Source organism: Manihot esculenta, chromosome 4 (assembly GCF_001659605.2).
Source record: "Manihot esculenta cultivar AM560-2 chromosome 4, M.esculenta_v8, whole genome shotgun sequence".
NCBI lineage: Eukaryota > Viridiplantae > Streptophyta > Magnoliopsida > Malpighiales > Euphorbiaceae > Manihot > Manihot esculenta.
In genome coordinates this window covers 25701945-25720961 of record NC_035164.2, presented here as the reverse complement: position 1 = coordinate 25720961, position 19017 = coordinate 25701945, and the positions used below count along the sequence as shown (strand labels likewise).

At 31.6% G+C, this 19017-nt stretch overlaps 1 protein-coding gene across 1 annotated transcript; it reads left to right on the top strand.

The window, feature by feature from the left end:
• The first annotated feature begins 4565 nt into the window (after nt 1-4565).
• LOC110613301 (exocyst complex component EXO84B) lies at nt 4566-18340 on the top strand. Its single transcript, XM_021754356.2, has 8 exons — nt 4566-5052; nt 5161-5389; nt 5548-5645; nt 6567-7614; nt 8176-8691; nt 11605-11793; nt 11878-12014; nt 17852-18340. The coding sequence occupies exons 2-8, from the start codon at nt 5246-5248 to the stop codon at nt 18012-18014; spliced, it is 2295 nt and encodes a 764-aa protein (XP_021610048.1). The 5' UTR covers nt 4566-5052; nt 5161-5245; the 3' UTR covers nt 18015-18340.
• The last annotated feature ends 677 nt before the right edge of the window (nt 18341-19017 follow it).

The following is a 19017-nucleotide window of genomic DNA, read 5'->3' as shown; positions in this document are numbered from 1 at the left end:
CCTATAGTACAAAAGCAGAAGAATTATAGAGGCAAATGTATGTTATTCTCTGACACAAAAACTCTAAACAATTCATTATATTTGTTCTCTTCTTTAGTATACTAACTTGAGTATCAAAATGGCTGCCGTGAGTAGCCACCACCACCTCACGTTCTCTTCTTTGCAGGTTCTATCCAATCACAATATGGCTCCACTCCGATCACGCCATTAATTTAATTTTCGCAACATCAGTAATAAATATTAAGCTTTGGAAAATAAGTAGAGGATATAAAAGGTTCGCAGCATGACATGCTTATACACCATTAGATCTCTTGGAAGCACAAATTTAGAAAAATAAAAGTTATAAATATATTGAAAAAATTTCATAAAAGGAATATTGCATTCTGTAAGAATCCAATGACTTTATATTGAAAAACCTACAGTAGAAGGGCAAAGCACATCCAAAAAATATATGTAATAAGACAAAATAGAAGGAAAATGTTCTATTGCACAATATACATGAATCTCAATTAGAGAAGGAAATAAATTAATAAAATTAAAATAAGTCATTTAAAAGAATCAATAAATCTATTAAAACTAATCCCTGATAATGGTGCTACATTTGGTGAGTATCGAAGTCACAAAAATAAACTTATTTTTCTAAAATAAAATATCTTGTGATATTGATAAGCAAGATTGATCTCATAGAGATTGGATGGAAATTAATTCAATTGAAAGGCAGAAAATAAAAATAAAATATAATTTTTAAATGCAAAGAAATAAAAATTAATTCAATAAGAAAATAAACTAAATTAATTCAAAAAAGTAAAGCAATTAAACTTAAGAAAGAAAATCAAATATGTGATGAATTCAGTCAAATGATTAATTTTAATTTTAGTTTTATTGGTTAATCAAAGATGCAAAAAAAAAATTTTAAATTATTTCTTGATAAACCAATTATAAATATCGAAATCGTTTCAGACACTCAATCCTTCCTTAGTTTTTAAATTAACTAAGAGATTTTTGTTAATGAGCTCTAACCGTTGGACAATTATCAGAGATACTCCTATAATTTAATTCAATTACAGCATTAAGAATTAGAAGAACTTGAAGAACTTGATTCTAACTAATAAATATGAGACGATGGGTTCATTTAAATTAGACTATATTGTTATTTAGAAAGATATTACGCAATCTAATTCATCACTTGTTTTAGATTAAACTAAATAATTACAAATTTAATTAATCTAAATAACAACATGCCCTTATTGCAACAATCAATAAAATAATAATAAACATTAACCATATAGACAATATAAATACTAAAAGATAATAATAAAATAATAAAATCTCACGACAAATTGAACTAAAATTTTGATTATTTTTCAATTCAAAAGAGAATTTAGCTACACATGTTAAGACTTAAAACACAAGTAGAAGTAATTAAAAGTAAAAGATGATGATGTTCGTAAAATATTATTTTTTAAATACCAATAATAAATTCCTAATTACTAAAAATTATAAACAAATAGGGGAAAAATGTCTTTTGATCTCTCTCCATTTCCTCTTCAATTTTGATGTATTTATTCCCCCAAAGAGAAAGGATTGATTGTTAAACTGATAGGAAGATTCCTTCAATTACATGTCTTAGTAATTCTTCCCACATAGGTCTTTATCACTTTTCTATGGAATTGGTTATGTCTATAACCTATCCCATTATGAAATGCATTTGTCGATCAAAGACTAACAGTTTGGGATGAAATATATTTTCTCATGTGTCACGTTATGTCCATGACTCTTTCAATTTCAATATCCAAATCAAACACGATGTTTGTCCTCTTTTTCTCAAATTTTTATTTATCCTATTAAAATTCCAATAACTCAAATAAATAAATAGATTTATATAAATTTTAACTCAAAATCTAAATGTTTAAATATTAAAATTATACAAAATATACATATCATCAATGTCCATCTTTACCATCAAGCCATCAAAGTTGCAGAAAGCAAATCTATTCAAAATTTTAAAAGATCGATTCATTCCTATTAGGGCAACACAAATTTTCTTAGGCAAGGAAAAATGCAGGAGAGAAAAGAATTAAAGCCTAGAAAGAGAAACAAACGTATTTTTGTGTAGAAGCAAGGACAAGACACTAAAGTAAACATGGTTAAAATGGTGAGGAAAAGTGTAAAAAAAAGGGACAAAAAAGTTTTAGGTTTAAAGAATAAAAATCCACGCAAAGGCTTCAGAGACATATGATAAACCAAAGGATGAATATGTAATTTAGATATCAAAATTGATAAAAAAAAAATTGGTAAAAATCAAGAACTGTTGAATTGCATTTTTAATGAATTAACATAGATTTGTTGAAGGATCTTAAATTTTTTAAAAAAAGTTAATTAATTTATTTTTATTTTAAAATCAATAAATTGCATTTACAGATTTAATTTGATGGTAATCATCCAATTACATCTAAAAAATTTCAAATTCTATTATCTAATTTTCAATTTAAAAAAAATTAATAAATTAAATTTTTTATATTTTAAAAAATAAACTAATTTGATTCTTAAATTAAATAATATTCTATAATTAAAATTTAAAAACTAAATGGTGTAAATATTTATCGATTAATGGTTAAAATATTAAAAAGATAATTTTACAGAATCTTTTGGTGGATTTTGAAAAAGAAATATTTGAATTTTATAAAATATCTTATAAAAGAGTGTGTTTAGTTCAATTTCGATTGCTAAAATTTTATAAAATTCAATTGAATTTTATATATTTAATTTGAATATAAATTAAAATTCAAATCTCAAAATTTCATGTAATTTTATAATTAAATATTTCTTATAAATTTTAGTGAAATTTAAAATAAATTTCAAAAAATTTATATAACAATATTTTATAAACCAAAGTATTCATATCAAATGTGTAACATTCTCTGGACCCACACCAGTGAATATTGTCCGCTTTGAGTCAAGGGATTGAAACCCTGTCTTCCCTCATGGGTTTGTTTTTGGGTCAAGGAATTTACTACCTTGTTTCTGGGGTCTCTTGGGCATAGGCTTATAAGGCCCTCTCCCTTTCCATCTCTTTCCGATGTGGGATACTTTTAATTCATCTCATGGGTTCTTTCCCCCCATAAGGCCTGAACGTCCTCGCTCAGCACACCGTACTCATGAAGCCCAGACTCTAATATCAATTGTAACATCCTTTGGGGCCTCATCAGTGAATATTGTCCGCTTTGGGTCAAGGGATTGAAACCCTGTCTTCCCTCACGGGTTTGTTTCTGGGTCAAGGGATTTACTACCCTATCTTCCCAAAACGCGTCCACTTCTTGAGTATAGGTTTATAAGGAACCCCATGAGGTGGATTAAAAGTATCCCACGTCGGAAAGAGGTGAACATAGAGTATCCCACATCGGAAAGAAGTGGAAAGGGAGATGGCCCTATAACCCTATGCCCAAGAGACCCCAGTGGAAGCATTTTGGGAAGACAGGTAGTAAATCTCTTGACCCAGAAACAAACCCGTGAGGAAAGAGTTGCTTCAAAACTCTATGTTAGGATCGTTCATTTTCTTGGTTTCAAGAGGTAAGTGACGCTCCTGAACTTGTTTTTATGTTTTCTGAAGGTTTTATGATGTTTTGGGAAATAGTTGCATGAATAGGGTAAAAGAGAGGTTTTGTGATATTTTTTGTGAAAAGCTTGTATATGTGTTTTATGTTTTGTGTTGTTGGGGTTTTTAGGTAGACTTTGACCCCTTTGAGCATATACTTGGGTGTATGCATGTTGAGGAATTGAGGTGGTTGAGATTGGGAGAGTTTTGTGCATTTGGCGAGAGGCAGAGCAAGTTTCTGCCTTGCTGATGAACTCAGATTCGGCAGCCGAAGGCACATTCGGCCGCCGAACCCATGAGGAGGTGGCTTCGGCTGCCCAAGCTTGCCCCCGAGCTTGTGGACTTTCAGTTTTGGAGGGGAGTTTCGGCCGCTGAAAGTGCCCTGTCCCCTCAAAGTGTACAATATTCACTGGTGTGACCTAGAGGATGTTACAAAATGGTTAAAAAAATATTCATATCAAAACTTTTTCTTTAACTATCATTTAATATATTAATTAAATAATTAAAAATAAATAATTAAAAATTCTTTTAATAAATAACTCCTCTTTTTAATTTTTATATTATTTTATAAATATTAAATAAAGGTAATAGATCCTGCAACCAACCACTTATCTTAAATTTTTAAAATTCTCTTAGATTTATTAAATAAAATATTGAAATGAACTATTATATTAATTTATTTTAATTTTATCAATATAGTATTAGTAGGTTTTCATTTTATTAATTATTATTATTATTATCGTTATTATTGATTAATTATTATAAATTTATTATATATAAGATTTCTTTTATATTAGAAAAATAATTTTAATTTGAAAATTAAATTAAATAAAATTTATGTTTTTTCTCATATATAAAATTTGATTGAATTTTACATTATATGAAACTAAATATTAAAATTCATTTTAAATAGATTCTGGATGGAATTCGACATAATTATACTATGAATTGTACCAATCACTGTGTAAAAATATATTATCGCTTCTTATTTTTCCTGGAAGCTGCCCCATCTTTCTGTCAGCAGACTCTACGCATCCCATACCCCAGCTACCGTCGACGGCTTTGAGCCGTTGGAAGATCGGGAGCAACGTCTTCACAAACCCCAATACTTTGATCAAGTCAACAAAATTTTCCCTCAAAATTTTGGTTATTTTACCTCTCACGGTTAAATCCCCACCCTTTCGAACGGACTGTCACTGAAAATCGCAAAGGGGATCGCGGATCTAACTCCACCGGCGCTGTTTTCAAGTTTGTTTCTCTCAAACATCACATTCCTTTCCCACTCTCCACACCACAGCCGACAGCCACCATCGTCTCTTCTGCTCCAGCCCTTCTTCAACACTTCTCAGCAGCCACCATTTTAATCGAAGCATCAGCAGGTGGACAGCGAAGGAATTCGCAGCCACCATTCAGCGACACCACCATCAGCAGGTGGGCGGCGAAGCCACTCGCAGTTGGTATGAGAACGCCATTTTTAATCTGGTCTTCAATTTTAATTGATTGCTTTGTATATTTGGTTGTCTCCTCTCTGAATGATAATCATTTTTCTTCGCCAACTCTCCTAGGGCTGCTTGGGATTAGATCTCTGTTGAAGTAGAAATTACAAGTTCAAAGAAATTGATCTGATTTTGTTGTTAGAAGAAGAATTCGATGGCTACAGTTAAATCTGGTCGCTCCAGAGGAACGCCGGTGAAGGAGAATGGAATGATGCTTGAAGAAGGTCTAGTCGTCTTCAAGTCTGATAAGTTTGACGCCAATTCTTATGTTCAGTCTAAATGTTCTCTCAACGACAAGGTGAATATATTCTGTTGCATATTGATTTCATTCTTCATAGTAACTTGCTGTAATTTTGTTTTTAGGAATTAAGAACCTATAATTTTTATTTTTAACTTTCTTTGTACTTGGGATTGAATCATCGCAAATTATGACAAACTTTTATCTGCTGGTTACAGGAAATAACGCAATTGTGCTCATATCTTTTGGATCTGAAGAAAGCGTCCGCGGAAGAAATGCGTAAGAGTGTGTATGCAAATTATTCAGCTTTCATTCGGTAAGTGCTTATTGAATTATTTTGGCAATGGCAGTCAATTCCATCTCATTTTAATTGTGAATGTGCAACATTGGTTTAAAATTAATCTAAAATTAAAAAGTGAACTATTGTCTTTGCAGTTTGCATATCTGTTAAGTACATTTGCTATGCAACTATACTTTTGTCCGTTGCATACTTGCATTTTGTTGTATTCATCCACTTTCATTGTGTTTTGGTTTTGAGGATATGGATTATGGAGCCATATTGTAATTCAATAACATGAATATTATGCTTATATATTTTTGTCAAACCTTTGTGAGCAAATAATGTTAAGAAAAAAAAATATTTTGAAAGATGAATATTGTCATTTCTTAGTAAAATTTGATTCCGAACTAAAGGAGGGGAACTTTAAACGCCCCAAATGTTGGAATGTGAGAAGATCGTATTCACAATCACACCTCAATTATTATAATGTTGATTGAAATAAAAATTTTCTTATATCATTATAATTGAACCTTTTTTTCTGAACAAATTAAAAATTATTTTCTGTGCGAGTGACAAAAATTTCCAAAAACTACATGCCTTTTCGATCTTAATTGCTATTCACTTCACATGGTATTTTCATTCATGTCAAGGTTCTACTTTTCATGCTTTAAGAGCTCACTTATGAGTGTCACTTTTTGAAATATGGGATAATTTGAAATGTGAGATTCCTGTGTACAACAAATACTGGAACTTGAGATTGCTTCCTTCATGCCCCATAACAATTGAACCAAATGGCTCCTTATTGCCACTGTGAATCAGTCTAGATTTTCAGGCTATAGCTCTCTCTCTGTCCCTCCCTCTCCCTTTTTCTTTTTTATTTTTTTTTTTCCAATTCTTTGAAATATCTTGTTGATGGGTAATTTTGGAATTTGAAAGATCTTTGTTTCTTGCTTAAAGCACTTCGAAAGAGATATCAGATTTAGAGGGGGAGCTTTCATCCATCCGAAATCTGCTTTCTACTCAGGCTACTTTAATTCATAGTTTAGCTGAGGGTGTTCATGTTGATTCGATATCTACCCAAGCTTCAGAAGCCTCTACCTTAAACGGCTCACTAAATACTGAACATCAGGAGCCTTCGGACTTGGAGGAGTGGTCCATTGAATTCCCTGATCTCCTTGATGTTCTGTTAGCAGAGAGGAGAGTAGATGAAGCTTTAGCAGCCCTTGATGAAGGAGAACATGTAGTCTCCGAAGCAAAAGAAACAAAATCATTGAGTCCTGATATACTTGGGTCATTGCAGACAGCTCTTGTGGAGCGCCGGCAAAAGTTAGCCGATCAACTTGCTGAAGCTGCTTGTCAACCTTCTACCCGTGGAAGTGAACTTCGTGCAGCTATATCAGCTCTTAAAAAGCTGGGGGATGGTCCTCGTGCTCATAATTTACTACTCAACGCACATTACCAGCGATATCAGTATAACATGCAAAGTCTTCGTCCATCAAGCACTTCATATGGAGGAGCATATACTGCTGCACTTTCACAGCTAGTGTTCTCTGCCATAGCTCAAGCTGCTAGTGATTCTTTGGCTATTTTTGGCCAGGAACCAGCTTATACTTCTGAGCTTGTAATGTGGGCTACGAAACAAACAGAAGCTTTTGCTGTTCTTGTTAAAAGACATGCATTAACATCGTCAGCTGCTGCTGGAGGTTTGAGAGCTGCTGCAGAGTGTGTTCAAATAGCTTTGGGTCATTGTTCTTTGTTGGAAGCTCGTGGCTTGGCACTTTGCCCTGTGCTCTTAAAGCTTTTTAGGCCTAGTGTTGAACAAGCATTAGATGCAAATCTTAAACGAATTGAAGAGAGCACTGCTGCTTTGGCTGCTGCTGATGATTGGCTACTTACTTACCCTCCAAAACAGTCTGGCAGGTCTTCTGTTGCATCTCTTGGTAATACAGCTGCATTTCATCATAAACTTACAAGCAGTGCCCATCGGTTCAATTTGATGGTCCAGGTGAAAAATCTTTCCCACATTATTTCTAATGAATTGAATTTGAACTTCACATTATTTCTAACAAATTGAACTTTTCATTTTTTTCCCTCCCTCGCCTCCCGTATTGTTAGTTGTGCTTTATTGTACATTTGCACCTTCACTATAATAAACTTAATCATGCCAACTCAGCAATTTTATGGTAATACAGTATATAATTGCATTTGAAAGCTCTTGCTCTATCATGTCATGTATTTATTATTATTGTTACTATTGTTATCATCCTCGTTGTCATGTCGTAATTTCTCCCTATATGCAAACTGCTGGATTATTCACGTGAATTTAATCTTTCAATTTAGTGGAGCTGTTTCCCCAACTTATTTCCAAATTGCTTTTGAATTATTATTGCTTTAACTTATTTCTAAATTGCTTTTAAATTATTATTGCTTTACTTGACCATTGGTGCACATGTTCTTCATGCTAACTGGAATTGCTGGTTTTTTTTTTTTGATGTTTCTTTTTTGACTGGATGTTTGTTAATGATTTAATCCTTTCAATTATGATATTGTTTCACTTTCTCTCTAGGACTTCTTTGAGGATGTTGGACCACTTCTAAGCATGCAGCTGGGAAGTCAATCACTGGAGGGTTTGTTTCAAGTGTTTAATTCATATGTGAACATGCTGATAAAGGCATTACCAGGCTCAATAGAAGAAGAAGCAAATTTTGAGGGTTCAGGCAATAAAATTGTGCGGATGGCCGAAACTGAAGCCCAACAGATTGCATTGTTAGCCAATGCATCGTTATTGGCTGATGAACTACTTCCACGAGCAGCCATGAAGCTTTCTCCTGTGCAACAATCTAATTACAAGGATGATCCCCGCAGAAGACCTTCAGATAGGCAAAATCGCCATCCAGAGCAGCGAGAATGGAGGAAGCGGCTTGTGAGTTCGGTTGATAGATTAAAAGATACTTTCTGTCGACAACATGCACTTGATCTCATTTTTACAGAAGATGGTGACAGTCATCTTACAGCAGAAATGTACATAAACATGGATGGAAATGCAGATGAAGTGGAATGGTTTCCATCTCCAATATTCCAGGTAAATCTTTTTCTTTTGGCAAGTGAGAAGGGTGTTTAAGATGGATTGCATGTTGTATTTATTACTATCTTGGTCATGATATTTTTTTTTTCGTTATAGTTTGATGTATATCAATTCAAAATATAAGATGCACAAGTTTCATAACACAAGGAATCATTTAAATATTTTGTTTGATTGTGATTATTATTCATTCATTATTCTATTTAGAATATTCTTTCCATCCCACAAAGATAGGCTTGTTTTTCTACTTTCTTTCGTCCTAAATTTTAGGTACTTTCTCTTTTAGATAGTAATGTATTGGTTAGCTTCCTAATATATATTTAGTATGCGTTGAAAAAATAATTTTATTAGTTCCAATAGCAATTTAGTAATGTAGTAATACGAGTGGAGGAATATTAGTAAAGAAAAGTAGAAATTTATTGCTTTTAACTATATTAAGTATATTTTCTTAATCCATGTGAAAAAAACAAATACTTCTATCTTTGTGGAATGGAGGGAGTATATTACTTCACTCAAATCCAATATAATTTTGGAATGAAGATATTTTTAATTCAGTTTCTAAATTCTTACAAATTTGATTTTATTAATACAAAAAAAAAAATTTATTGAAGCAAGAGAAAGTAGAATAATTTTTCAGTTGCTTTCAATTTGGTTATCCTGACTTCATGCATTGACTGATCATTTTGGCACTTGGTTTACCACATTGTCTTTGTTTATGTGTGTATCACACCTGATGTTATTAGAATTGTAGGATTTGCGATACAAATCACATGAACTAGAATTAAAATTCATATATACACATTATTTACATATTGAATGTTTAATACCTTTTGATAAAATTAATAAGAAATTTAGCTCGAGTGTGTGTGTATTATATTTCAATTGATTTTTCAGAATTTGCACTAGATCTTATGGTTTGATTCGATTCTCAGTTGTCAATGCAAAAAATGAGATTTCAATTTGGTTCTTGAGTTGACGACTATGATCACACCTCAAACATCTAGGCATGCAACATTGTGATTTATATTTATATATTTTATTAAAGTACAAGGACTCTTTGGGACTAGAATTTGGTGGATGACTTTAATAAGGGCAAGCATTTGATCAGTTCAGTTCCAAGCTGAATCGAACCGAACAAGAAAAACTGAAAACCGGATGCCCCTAAAACTTAAATAGAACCGAACTGACAAATGAGGAATAACTGAATAGAACCAAACCAACATTTGTTTAGGTTTATAGAGAACCAACAGCACACCCTAACTCTCCCATCCGTTCCCCCTCCGTATCCACTACTTCAAAAGACCCAATATACCCAACAAAGAAAAACTCAACATGCTCAGTAACAATGAAGTAGCCAATACCAAATGAACAAAATTAACAAAACTAATCAAAGCAATCAATAACGATGATAATACAAATAAAAAAATGTAACACAAATCACATCTCATAGAAAACCTGTCAACAATCTTAGCACAATGCAAAGGAAATCTGGGAATACAATATACTGCAATCACAATTGTTGCTTCAAGAGCCACAGATCTGAGATGCAGGTGTTTCTTGGAGAGTCCTAGACCAGATGTAGGTGTTTCTTTGAGAAGATAAGATGGTTGCAAGAAGACCCAAAACAAGAAAGGGTTAGGTTAAATTGAGCAAAAATGAGAAGAAGAAGCTAAAAGCAAAGGAAGGATTTAGTATGTTGACGTCTCTACAGAGACTTGGGGTAGAAAGATCTCTGAGGATAGGAATTGAAGGCTGAAGCCTGAAGCAGATATGGCCGGTTAGGGGAATTTCTCCTTGGGGAATAGGAGAAACTCTACTTACATACACATTGTAAACCACACAGTATTTTTATTTTGGTGGGTTTGGTCTTTCTTTGGTTTTCTGATGAAAAACCCAAACCGAATCGAAAATTTTAAAAATGAGCAACTGAACTGGACCAATCAAGCTGAAAACTAAACCGATTGAACCGAACCAGTTCAGTTTGTTTTCTTTTCTTTTTTTTTTTTTGTTTAGACTGAAAACTGTTAAGCTCTATTAATAGCTAATTGTTGTATGAAAAAAACCATTTTTGTGGACCAGTTTAGGTGACTTTATAGTTATTGATGGTAATTTGACCCTTCCCAGATTCTAGTAAGAAAACTGCGTCCCCATTCATATGCAATGGGAAATACCTACTCCATGCTAACTCTGCCAAATTTCAAAAAATTACATCTTAATAATTTTTTTAACCCACATAAATATATAAAAATTATTTTCTGAAAATATATTTACTTTTCTCAATTATTAATGAATAGTATGCAAAAAATGTAACATATGTCCTACAGTATTTGATTATAATATATTAAAAATAAGATTTTTTAGTAATCTATAAATCATTCAAAACCAATGAGGATTCCTCTTCTCTGATGCCTCATTGGAAGGAAATGGGAATGCTAAAACCTGCCTTGCCACATTGCCATTCTGAACTGATCAGTTAAAGGTGTTTGGTTGAGAAAATTCTGTGATTCATATTGATTGGAGGCGGTTTTTGGGGACTTACCTGGATTCAAAGAAAGTGTAAATTGGTTAAGCACACCATTAAGTTGGATTTTGGCATGTGGAAATATGAGACTGAAACTTGTGCTGACTGAGGAAAAGGCTTGGGACTTACGATGTGAGTGCTTTTGAATGGTTAACTGTTTTCTGAATTTAAAGAGAATGAACCACGATTAGTATATTCTGGCATGTGGAAATACGAGACTGAAACTTGTGCTGACTGAGAAAAAGGCTTGTGACTTGTGAATGCTTTTGAATGGTTAATTGTTTTCTGGACTTAATGAGAATGAATTACGTTTACTATCTAGTCTCACTGTATTGCATCAGCTACAACCTATTTGAGGTTCTTGTGGTTCCTGTTGTCATTTTATAATGCAGGAACTTTTTGTAAAACTGAACCGGATGGCTAGCATAGCAGCAGATATGTTTGTGGGAAGGGAAAGATTTGCTACATTGCTGTTGATGAGGCTTACTGAAACAGTTATATTATGGCTCTCAGAAGATCAGAGCTTTTGGGATGATATTGAAGAAGGCCCAAGGCCCTTGGGTCCTCTTGGTCTTCAACAGGTATGCGAATCTGGCTTCTTTTCCTCTCTTCTATTTTTTGGTGCAATGCGTTGTTAACATGTTGCGTTGCTTATTGACATGCAGTTTTATTTGGATATGAAGTTCGTAATGTGCTTTGCTTCCCAAGGACGATACTTGTCAAGGAATTTGCATCGTGTTGTCAATGAGATCATTTCTAAAGCTGTTGCAGCATTTTCTGCTACAGGAATGGATCCAGACAGGTAAATAAGTAGTTTCTTTTTTGGGTTATGATTTGAATACACTTTTATCTATTGTCATCCACGTCCTTACAAATGGATGAAGATATGCTACAGAAAACTCAGTTGAAATCCTGAAATATTATATTTTCAAAAGACAGCCAAGAAGAAGCATCACAGCCATTATTGTATTGGCAATGGCATAATAGTGGCATCGCAATGATTTTATTTTAATAATAGAAAACACCGATTAAGCTACATTTGTGAACGCAAGTTACACTACAAAGCTGTATTATGCAAAATAAAATTAATAAGACACATTACTTCAGTCAATTAAAATATTATAAATAAAATATATGAAATAAACCTAATAGAATATATAACATTAGTCACCAATTAAAATATTGACGTGCTTGTGATTTTTTTATTAGTAAAATACAATTGCCTCTATTTTAATTTTTTAAATTTATGATAAATGTTAATAAAATGAGTTTAAAAATAATTATTATTTTTATAATAATATTAACTTTGTACATGTCCTATTCTTCAATTTTTTAAGTTATGTTACTATAAGTTATAATAGTCCATTTAGATTAGATATTATAATGTTAAATTTAGTTGAAATATATTAATTTTCAATAACCAATTAAATAGTATCATAATGTAGAACAAATTATCCTAAATAATTAAATAATACACACTAAAGTTTCCACCTTAAAGATAATAACTAAAAATCTGTATTAATAGTAGATTTGGAAAGTCAAACTCAACATTTCATCCCTTTATGCTAATAATCAACCAAGGTATACTTTCAAATTTAAAAGATGTACTATATAAATAGACGTTATATAATTTAAAGAAAATTTTAAAAATTTATATATGCATCATATTGTTAGTGTTATGATGTGTTTATATTTTTATACAATAAATTAATATTAAATACATTTCATAGGAAAAAAATGATACCAAAAGATTTGGACAGCTGAAGTATATAAATCATTTTTATTTTTTTAATATTTTTCACTCTAATTTTTATTATGTACTATTTTATATTAACAGTTTAATATAATTTTAGAATTATGTTTTATGTATGTATTTTATTAAAAGAGTAAATTTTTAAATTTGATTAATAAATAGAGTTTAGTTCAAATTAATCTTAACGAACAAAATTTATGTTAATCGCTTTGAGTAATTTTTATTTGCTCAAGTATTAATCTATAAGTAATAATTAATTAAAGTACTTATTATTGATTGGAAAGAATAGTAATATAATTATATTCATATAGGGAATTTATTTTCAATATATAAATAGTAGAATTATTTCACACTTTTTTGAACAATTGTTTGGAGCGACAAACCTAATTTATATGTTTATTCATCATATTTTCAATGTTAATTTATTTAGTGATTCAAGTTAATAGATTTTGTTTATAATGACGTATAATGAAATATAAGTTATTTTTAAAATTGGTTTTTGATAAACAAATAATATTTTAAGTACGTAGTAGTATTTCATATTTAAGAATATGATTATATAGTAGTGTCTAATCACTAAGTTAGTTTTAAGTTTTTTTTTTCTTGCATCATAAATATATGTTCAAAAAATAAATAAATGATTATGATAATTTCAAAATATCCCCCCCCCCCCTTTTCTTAAAGATAATGCTAATTAGCTCTTTTAATTGGATTGAACTAGTAAATGGCCTAATCGCATTACAATACATGGCCTTTTATACTTGTTAAAACTACTAAATTTATTAGGCTTCCAATGTTTATTATTATTAATTAAATTTTATTAAAATATATGATTAATTTAATTTTATTATCCAATCAAATTAAAATTAGTCTTTTATCATAATAATACTAAGTTATCATGGTTATTGTTGGCAATTTCACTATCACCCTCGCCTTCTCCCTTCTACTTTTATATATATTATAATCATGGTTGATTCAACTTATGATTGTGATTGGGAGGAAATGAAGTTTCCTTGGTATGATGCAGTTTTGATGGGGCTATGGGAGTGTGTTGGTATAGTTGAAACATTCAGGAATCATCATTTTTTGCCAGTTTTTATATACTTTAACCAATATACCAATATTTCACCTTCTTTTTTCCAATCTTCTTGCTCCGCTTCTCTCCATCATCATACTAGTCATTACAATCAACCCAACGCTGGTCCATGTATGTCACTCTTTTTCCTAACAACAAATTTCATTAGTTTTCTTTCTCCATTTTTCTGCCCCCTTTCTCCCCATGCTACCATCCTCAACACATTCCATCAAATCCACCCAACTTTGGTCCATGTATTTCACTTATCAGCACAACAAAAGAGTTTGGTTTATGCAATTTTGAGAAAAGGGTTTTAATGTTAGATTACTTCGAGATTGGTCCATTAATGTTTTTTTATTGAAGACATCATGAATTGATGCAAAATCTTAATTTTCATGTCCAGAGATGCAAAAAAAAAATGTGAATATCTATATGTTTATGTGAGTAGCCCAATATGAGAAGTACAGGAGAATAAAGAATTGTGGGTTCTGGGATAAATTTCAGTGACTGCCCCTCAATCTGACTGTTAATAACAATAAAAATCCTAAGAATCTATATGCATAAATGAACTCTTAGACTTAGATTTAAATATTAGTAAAATCCTTAGACTCTGATTGATTTTCTGGTCAGATGCTGATGTGGAAGTCCGCATCCTATTTTATAATAATTTTGTAAAAAAATTTCATGCATTTATTTTGTTCCTGTTCCTTCCTTTGCCTTCTTTTCTCTCTCCTTCCTGTCTTCATTTTCCTCCATTAGTAATTTCTAGAAAAACCCCAAAGCTTTATGCTTTGTTTCTCTACAAAGGCTCATCACTCCCACTAGATCACTTGCATGATCCAATCTTACTGATAAATCAAGTAATCCTTGTCTTTTTCAATATCAGTTCTATGCATAATTGCTTCACTAGACATGCAAAAATCTTATGTCCTACCAATATTAAATGAAACCCAATAGATTAAATAAATATATCACTTACTTACAAATGTCCCTAACATTAAAATTTATGAAACTGCGGATAGTTTAAAAAAAAATATCAATGATTCAACAATTTTAGTGATACAAAGGGAAAAAGCACTATATAGGACCTCTATTTTAATGAAATTTACTACTTGTCCTGCAATTTTGAAAAGACTTTAGTAAGTCCATATTTTTGTTTCATTTGCTCTTTAGTTCCCTTAGTAACTGTAACTGGAAAAACATAACTATGTAGTCCCTCTATGTTATAAGCCTTAAACTATTGAGTATCCGCAACTGTAATTTCTCTCCCCTTTGAATACATTGATTAACAGAAAACATTTACTTGAACTGAATGGGAGGAATCAACATATTTTTGAGAATTGGAAGACTAAGTTGTTACTTTTACTAAAATAGAGGGATTAAGTAGCAAGTTTCCCTAAAAAAGCCAAGTCTTTTTATTTATTTTATATTTTAGTCTCAACTTTTGTCAATTTTATCCAAATTGTCATAGGTTTTGGCAATTTGATTTTATTTTTGCCAGTAAATCTTCACCTCCATTTTTCTATTTGTCTAGGACCACCGATGAATATATATCCTTGTATAACCTCTAAAATTTCGTTTTGATATTTGTGGGGTGATATATGGCGGTGCTGAGGAGAGAGAGTGGGCAAACAAAATCACCCGATTTTGCCAAATGGCTAAGAGTTTTGATGCATGATGGATATGAAAATGAAGTTTTGATGATATTGGTAATATTGGTGGGGTTGGATCATTGTAAGTGGTTGTAGATCAGCCCGTTAAAATGGAGTGAACAATTGTTAGAGATTGGATAGAATCTCAATGACCTTAGACATTTGGATAAAATTGCCTGATACAAGTGGAAAAAAACATGAGAAAGGTTGAGTTTCACTAAGCCTAAATGTTTATGCTGGATGAACAAAAAGAAACCACAAAATCTAAAAACTAGGAACCAGAATGAGTATCTCCTGCCCACGAGATCTCTACTTTTGTAATAGGGAAAGAAAGTGAAACAAAATATTTTTGAAAAAGATGTAAAACATACATCTAAAGGAGAGGACATCGTACAATTTTTTAAATTTTCTGTACAGATGATTGCATCACCATGTCATATTTCATTCTCATTAATATCTTGCTCTAAACTGTGGTATATGCTGCATGCTTAAATTCTCAAATGCACCGAGGGGAAGAAGGTGAAGATTGGAAGGGGGAGAAAAGGGAGAGAATAAATATATAGAAGTTGAAAAATTAAATTATTATAAAAGGGCATATTTTGTCTAGACCGAGTTTACATGGACCCATAGTGTAACACATAGGGTTTATGCGTGCCTCACTATAATTTTACACAATGGGTTCATGTAGACACAGTCTAAGTAAGTTTTTCTCTTGGATGGACTTTCATGTCATTGTTTTGCCAAAAAGCAATTGAATTTTGATATAAAGGATTTTTAATGATACTTAATTTGAAATCTAAAACTCAGAAGAAGTATTGCAAATTCATGTTCAAGGATGATATTATTTTTAAACTGAAAAGTTGAGTGATAGTGAATTTACGCACATACTACATGGAGATGCGAGTTCAATGTTGAACCTAGGGAATGTTTAAGAGATGAAAGTCCTCTTTCCATGGTTATCAATGAGCCTGATGATACAATCAGAATCTTGACGCAACAAAAAAAAGGAGAGAGAGAAATGGGAGTGGAGTTGTGGGGTAACAGGGAAAGATTTTAGGCAAGCAAGGAGGAAAAAGATGTTGGATACCTTGGGAAAATTTGTGAGAGGGAGAAGTAAACATGAGAGGTGGAGAAAAAGAAGATATATTGGTCCAATCAGATAAAAAGATGTGGATTTGGCTGTAGAACTAGCTCTACTCCATGAAATCTAGGGTAATGTAAGAAAAGGAAGATATATTATCCAATTAGATGAGAGAATCTTACTCCCTGCCTTAGTTTCTTTTCATTTGATGGTGGTGGGTAGAGCTGTAATCAAATCGAGCCGAGCCGAGTTTTGATAAGTTCAGACTCGATTAGAAAAATAAATTTAAAAGCTCGAGCTTATAAATGGAGCTCGAGCTTCATTTATAAGCTCGAGCTTGATTCATAAAATAAATATCAAACTCGAGTTCGGTTTGAACTCGATTCGTAATAAGCTTGTTTATCACATTAACGAGCCAATTCAAATTCCATTTAAAAAGCTCGAATTTGAGCTCGATTATATTATAAACAAGCTCAATATAATTCAAATTTATTTAAATTATAAACAAATTTAAATTATAAGGTTATTGAGAGATTTCTAAATTAAATTTTTTTATTTAATTGAAGTGCCTCGAACCCAAAACTAATGAAAAAAATGTAGAAGGGTTGTTCTTTTACAGAGAAGTCACGATTCTCCATATCCCTTTAACTTTCAATATGAGATTAGTGTTAACAAATAAGTTTGTTCGCGAGCCTGCTCACGAGCTTATTCACGAGCCTGTTCACGAGTCGGCTCGCGAGTCTAAACGAGTCGAATACTGCTAAGTTCAAGCTCGACTCGTTTATTAAACGAGTCTAAAAAGTGAGCTCGAGCTCGACTCGTTTAGAAAACGAGCCGAGCCCGATCGAACTTTTATTGAGCCGAGTCTCAAATAGCTCACAAACAGTTTGGTTCGTTTACACTCCTAGTGGTGGGTATTTAAATCCCGCATTTAATTTGTTGTTTTTTAAAGAATCCCACATTTAGTGGTTGCATAATAGCTAATATTTGTTCTCCCTTCAATTTGCATAGCTAAGTGACTTGAGAATAGGTTGCATTTCTGGAACTGAAATTTTGAATTGTTTTACTTCGATGCCAGTTTACTGCCAGAAGATGAGTGGTTTAATGACATTTGTCAAGAAGCAATGGAAAGATTAAGTGGAAAACCAAAAGCTATCGATGGAGATAGGGAACTTAACAGCCCAACGGCCTCAGTCTCTGCTCAATCCATTTCATCTGTCAGATCTCATGGGAGTTCCTAAGGCAGGTTATTCGAATCCCCAGTGTAAATTAGGATGTGAATATTCTCATATGATTTGGTTGAAATTTTTTCTTATTGATCTTTTCTTGCTCCTTTAATATTCTTTGTAATTTTAGTGCATGGTCCCTTCTTTTCTGACGGGTCTGGGTCTGTATGAAATCTTTTCTTTGAAGTTTCTTCATTGTTGAGTTTCTGTTGGGAGTCTGCAAAGGCTGATTATTTGATTTGATCCTGAATCCGGTTCTGTAGTTATTCCTTGATCCTAGTTTGTTCTTCATTTAATCGAAAGTGTGAATGCAGGTGTGACATGTAATCCGTTGATTTTCTGCTCCCCTCCCTTTATCTTTTATTTATTTATTTTATTCTTTATTTCTATTATAAGTTCAAATTTGACGTTGTACTTTTCATCACAGATTAAGTTTGTCCAATTTTAATTTTTGGGCCATATAAGCTCACATTTTCACACTAAGGGCCAAATAAATTCAAATATGTTGTAGTAAAGTATATTATTTCTCATATTTCTTTAATTCTGCAGAGTAGTATTTAATATTTAAAAATTATAGAAATGTTTTATTATTTGGGTGTACTTGGTCCAAAAGTATAGGGGAGATTTAGACTTATTTTCTTTTATTTTTAGGACTTATTTAATTTAACTGATAAATACCGTGGATGGCTAATTGCAGTAGAAATATGTTAATTGTTTGGTAAAATATGTATAATTGTTAAATAAAAATTTAAAACAAATTGTTCAAATATACATATAATTAATATAATTATTATAATTTTTTGTATTTATTTATTTTATATTTATAAATTATTTGTTAATATATTAAAATTTATTTGAATAAAAAAATTATATAATTAATATATACTGAAAGAATAATATTTTCTGTTTTATAATTTTTGTATATTTTACATTTTAATAAATATTTGTACACAAGAAATATAATTTTTTTATTAAATTTTTAATTATATTTATTTTAAATACGTTAAGTTAATTTTTA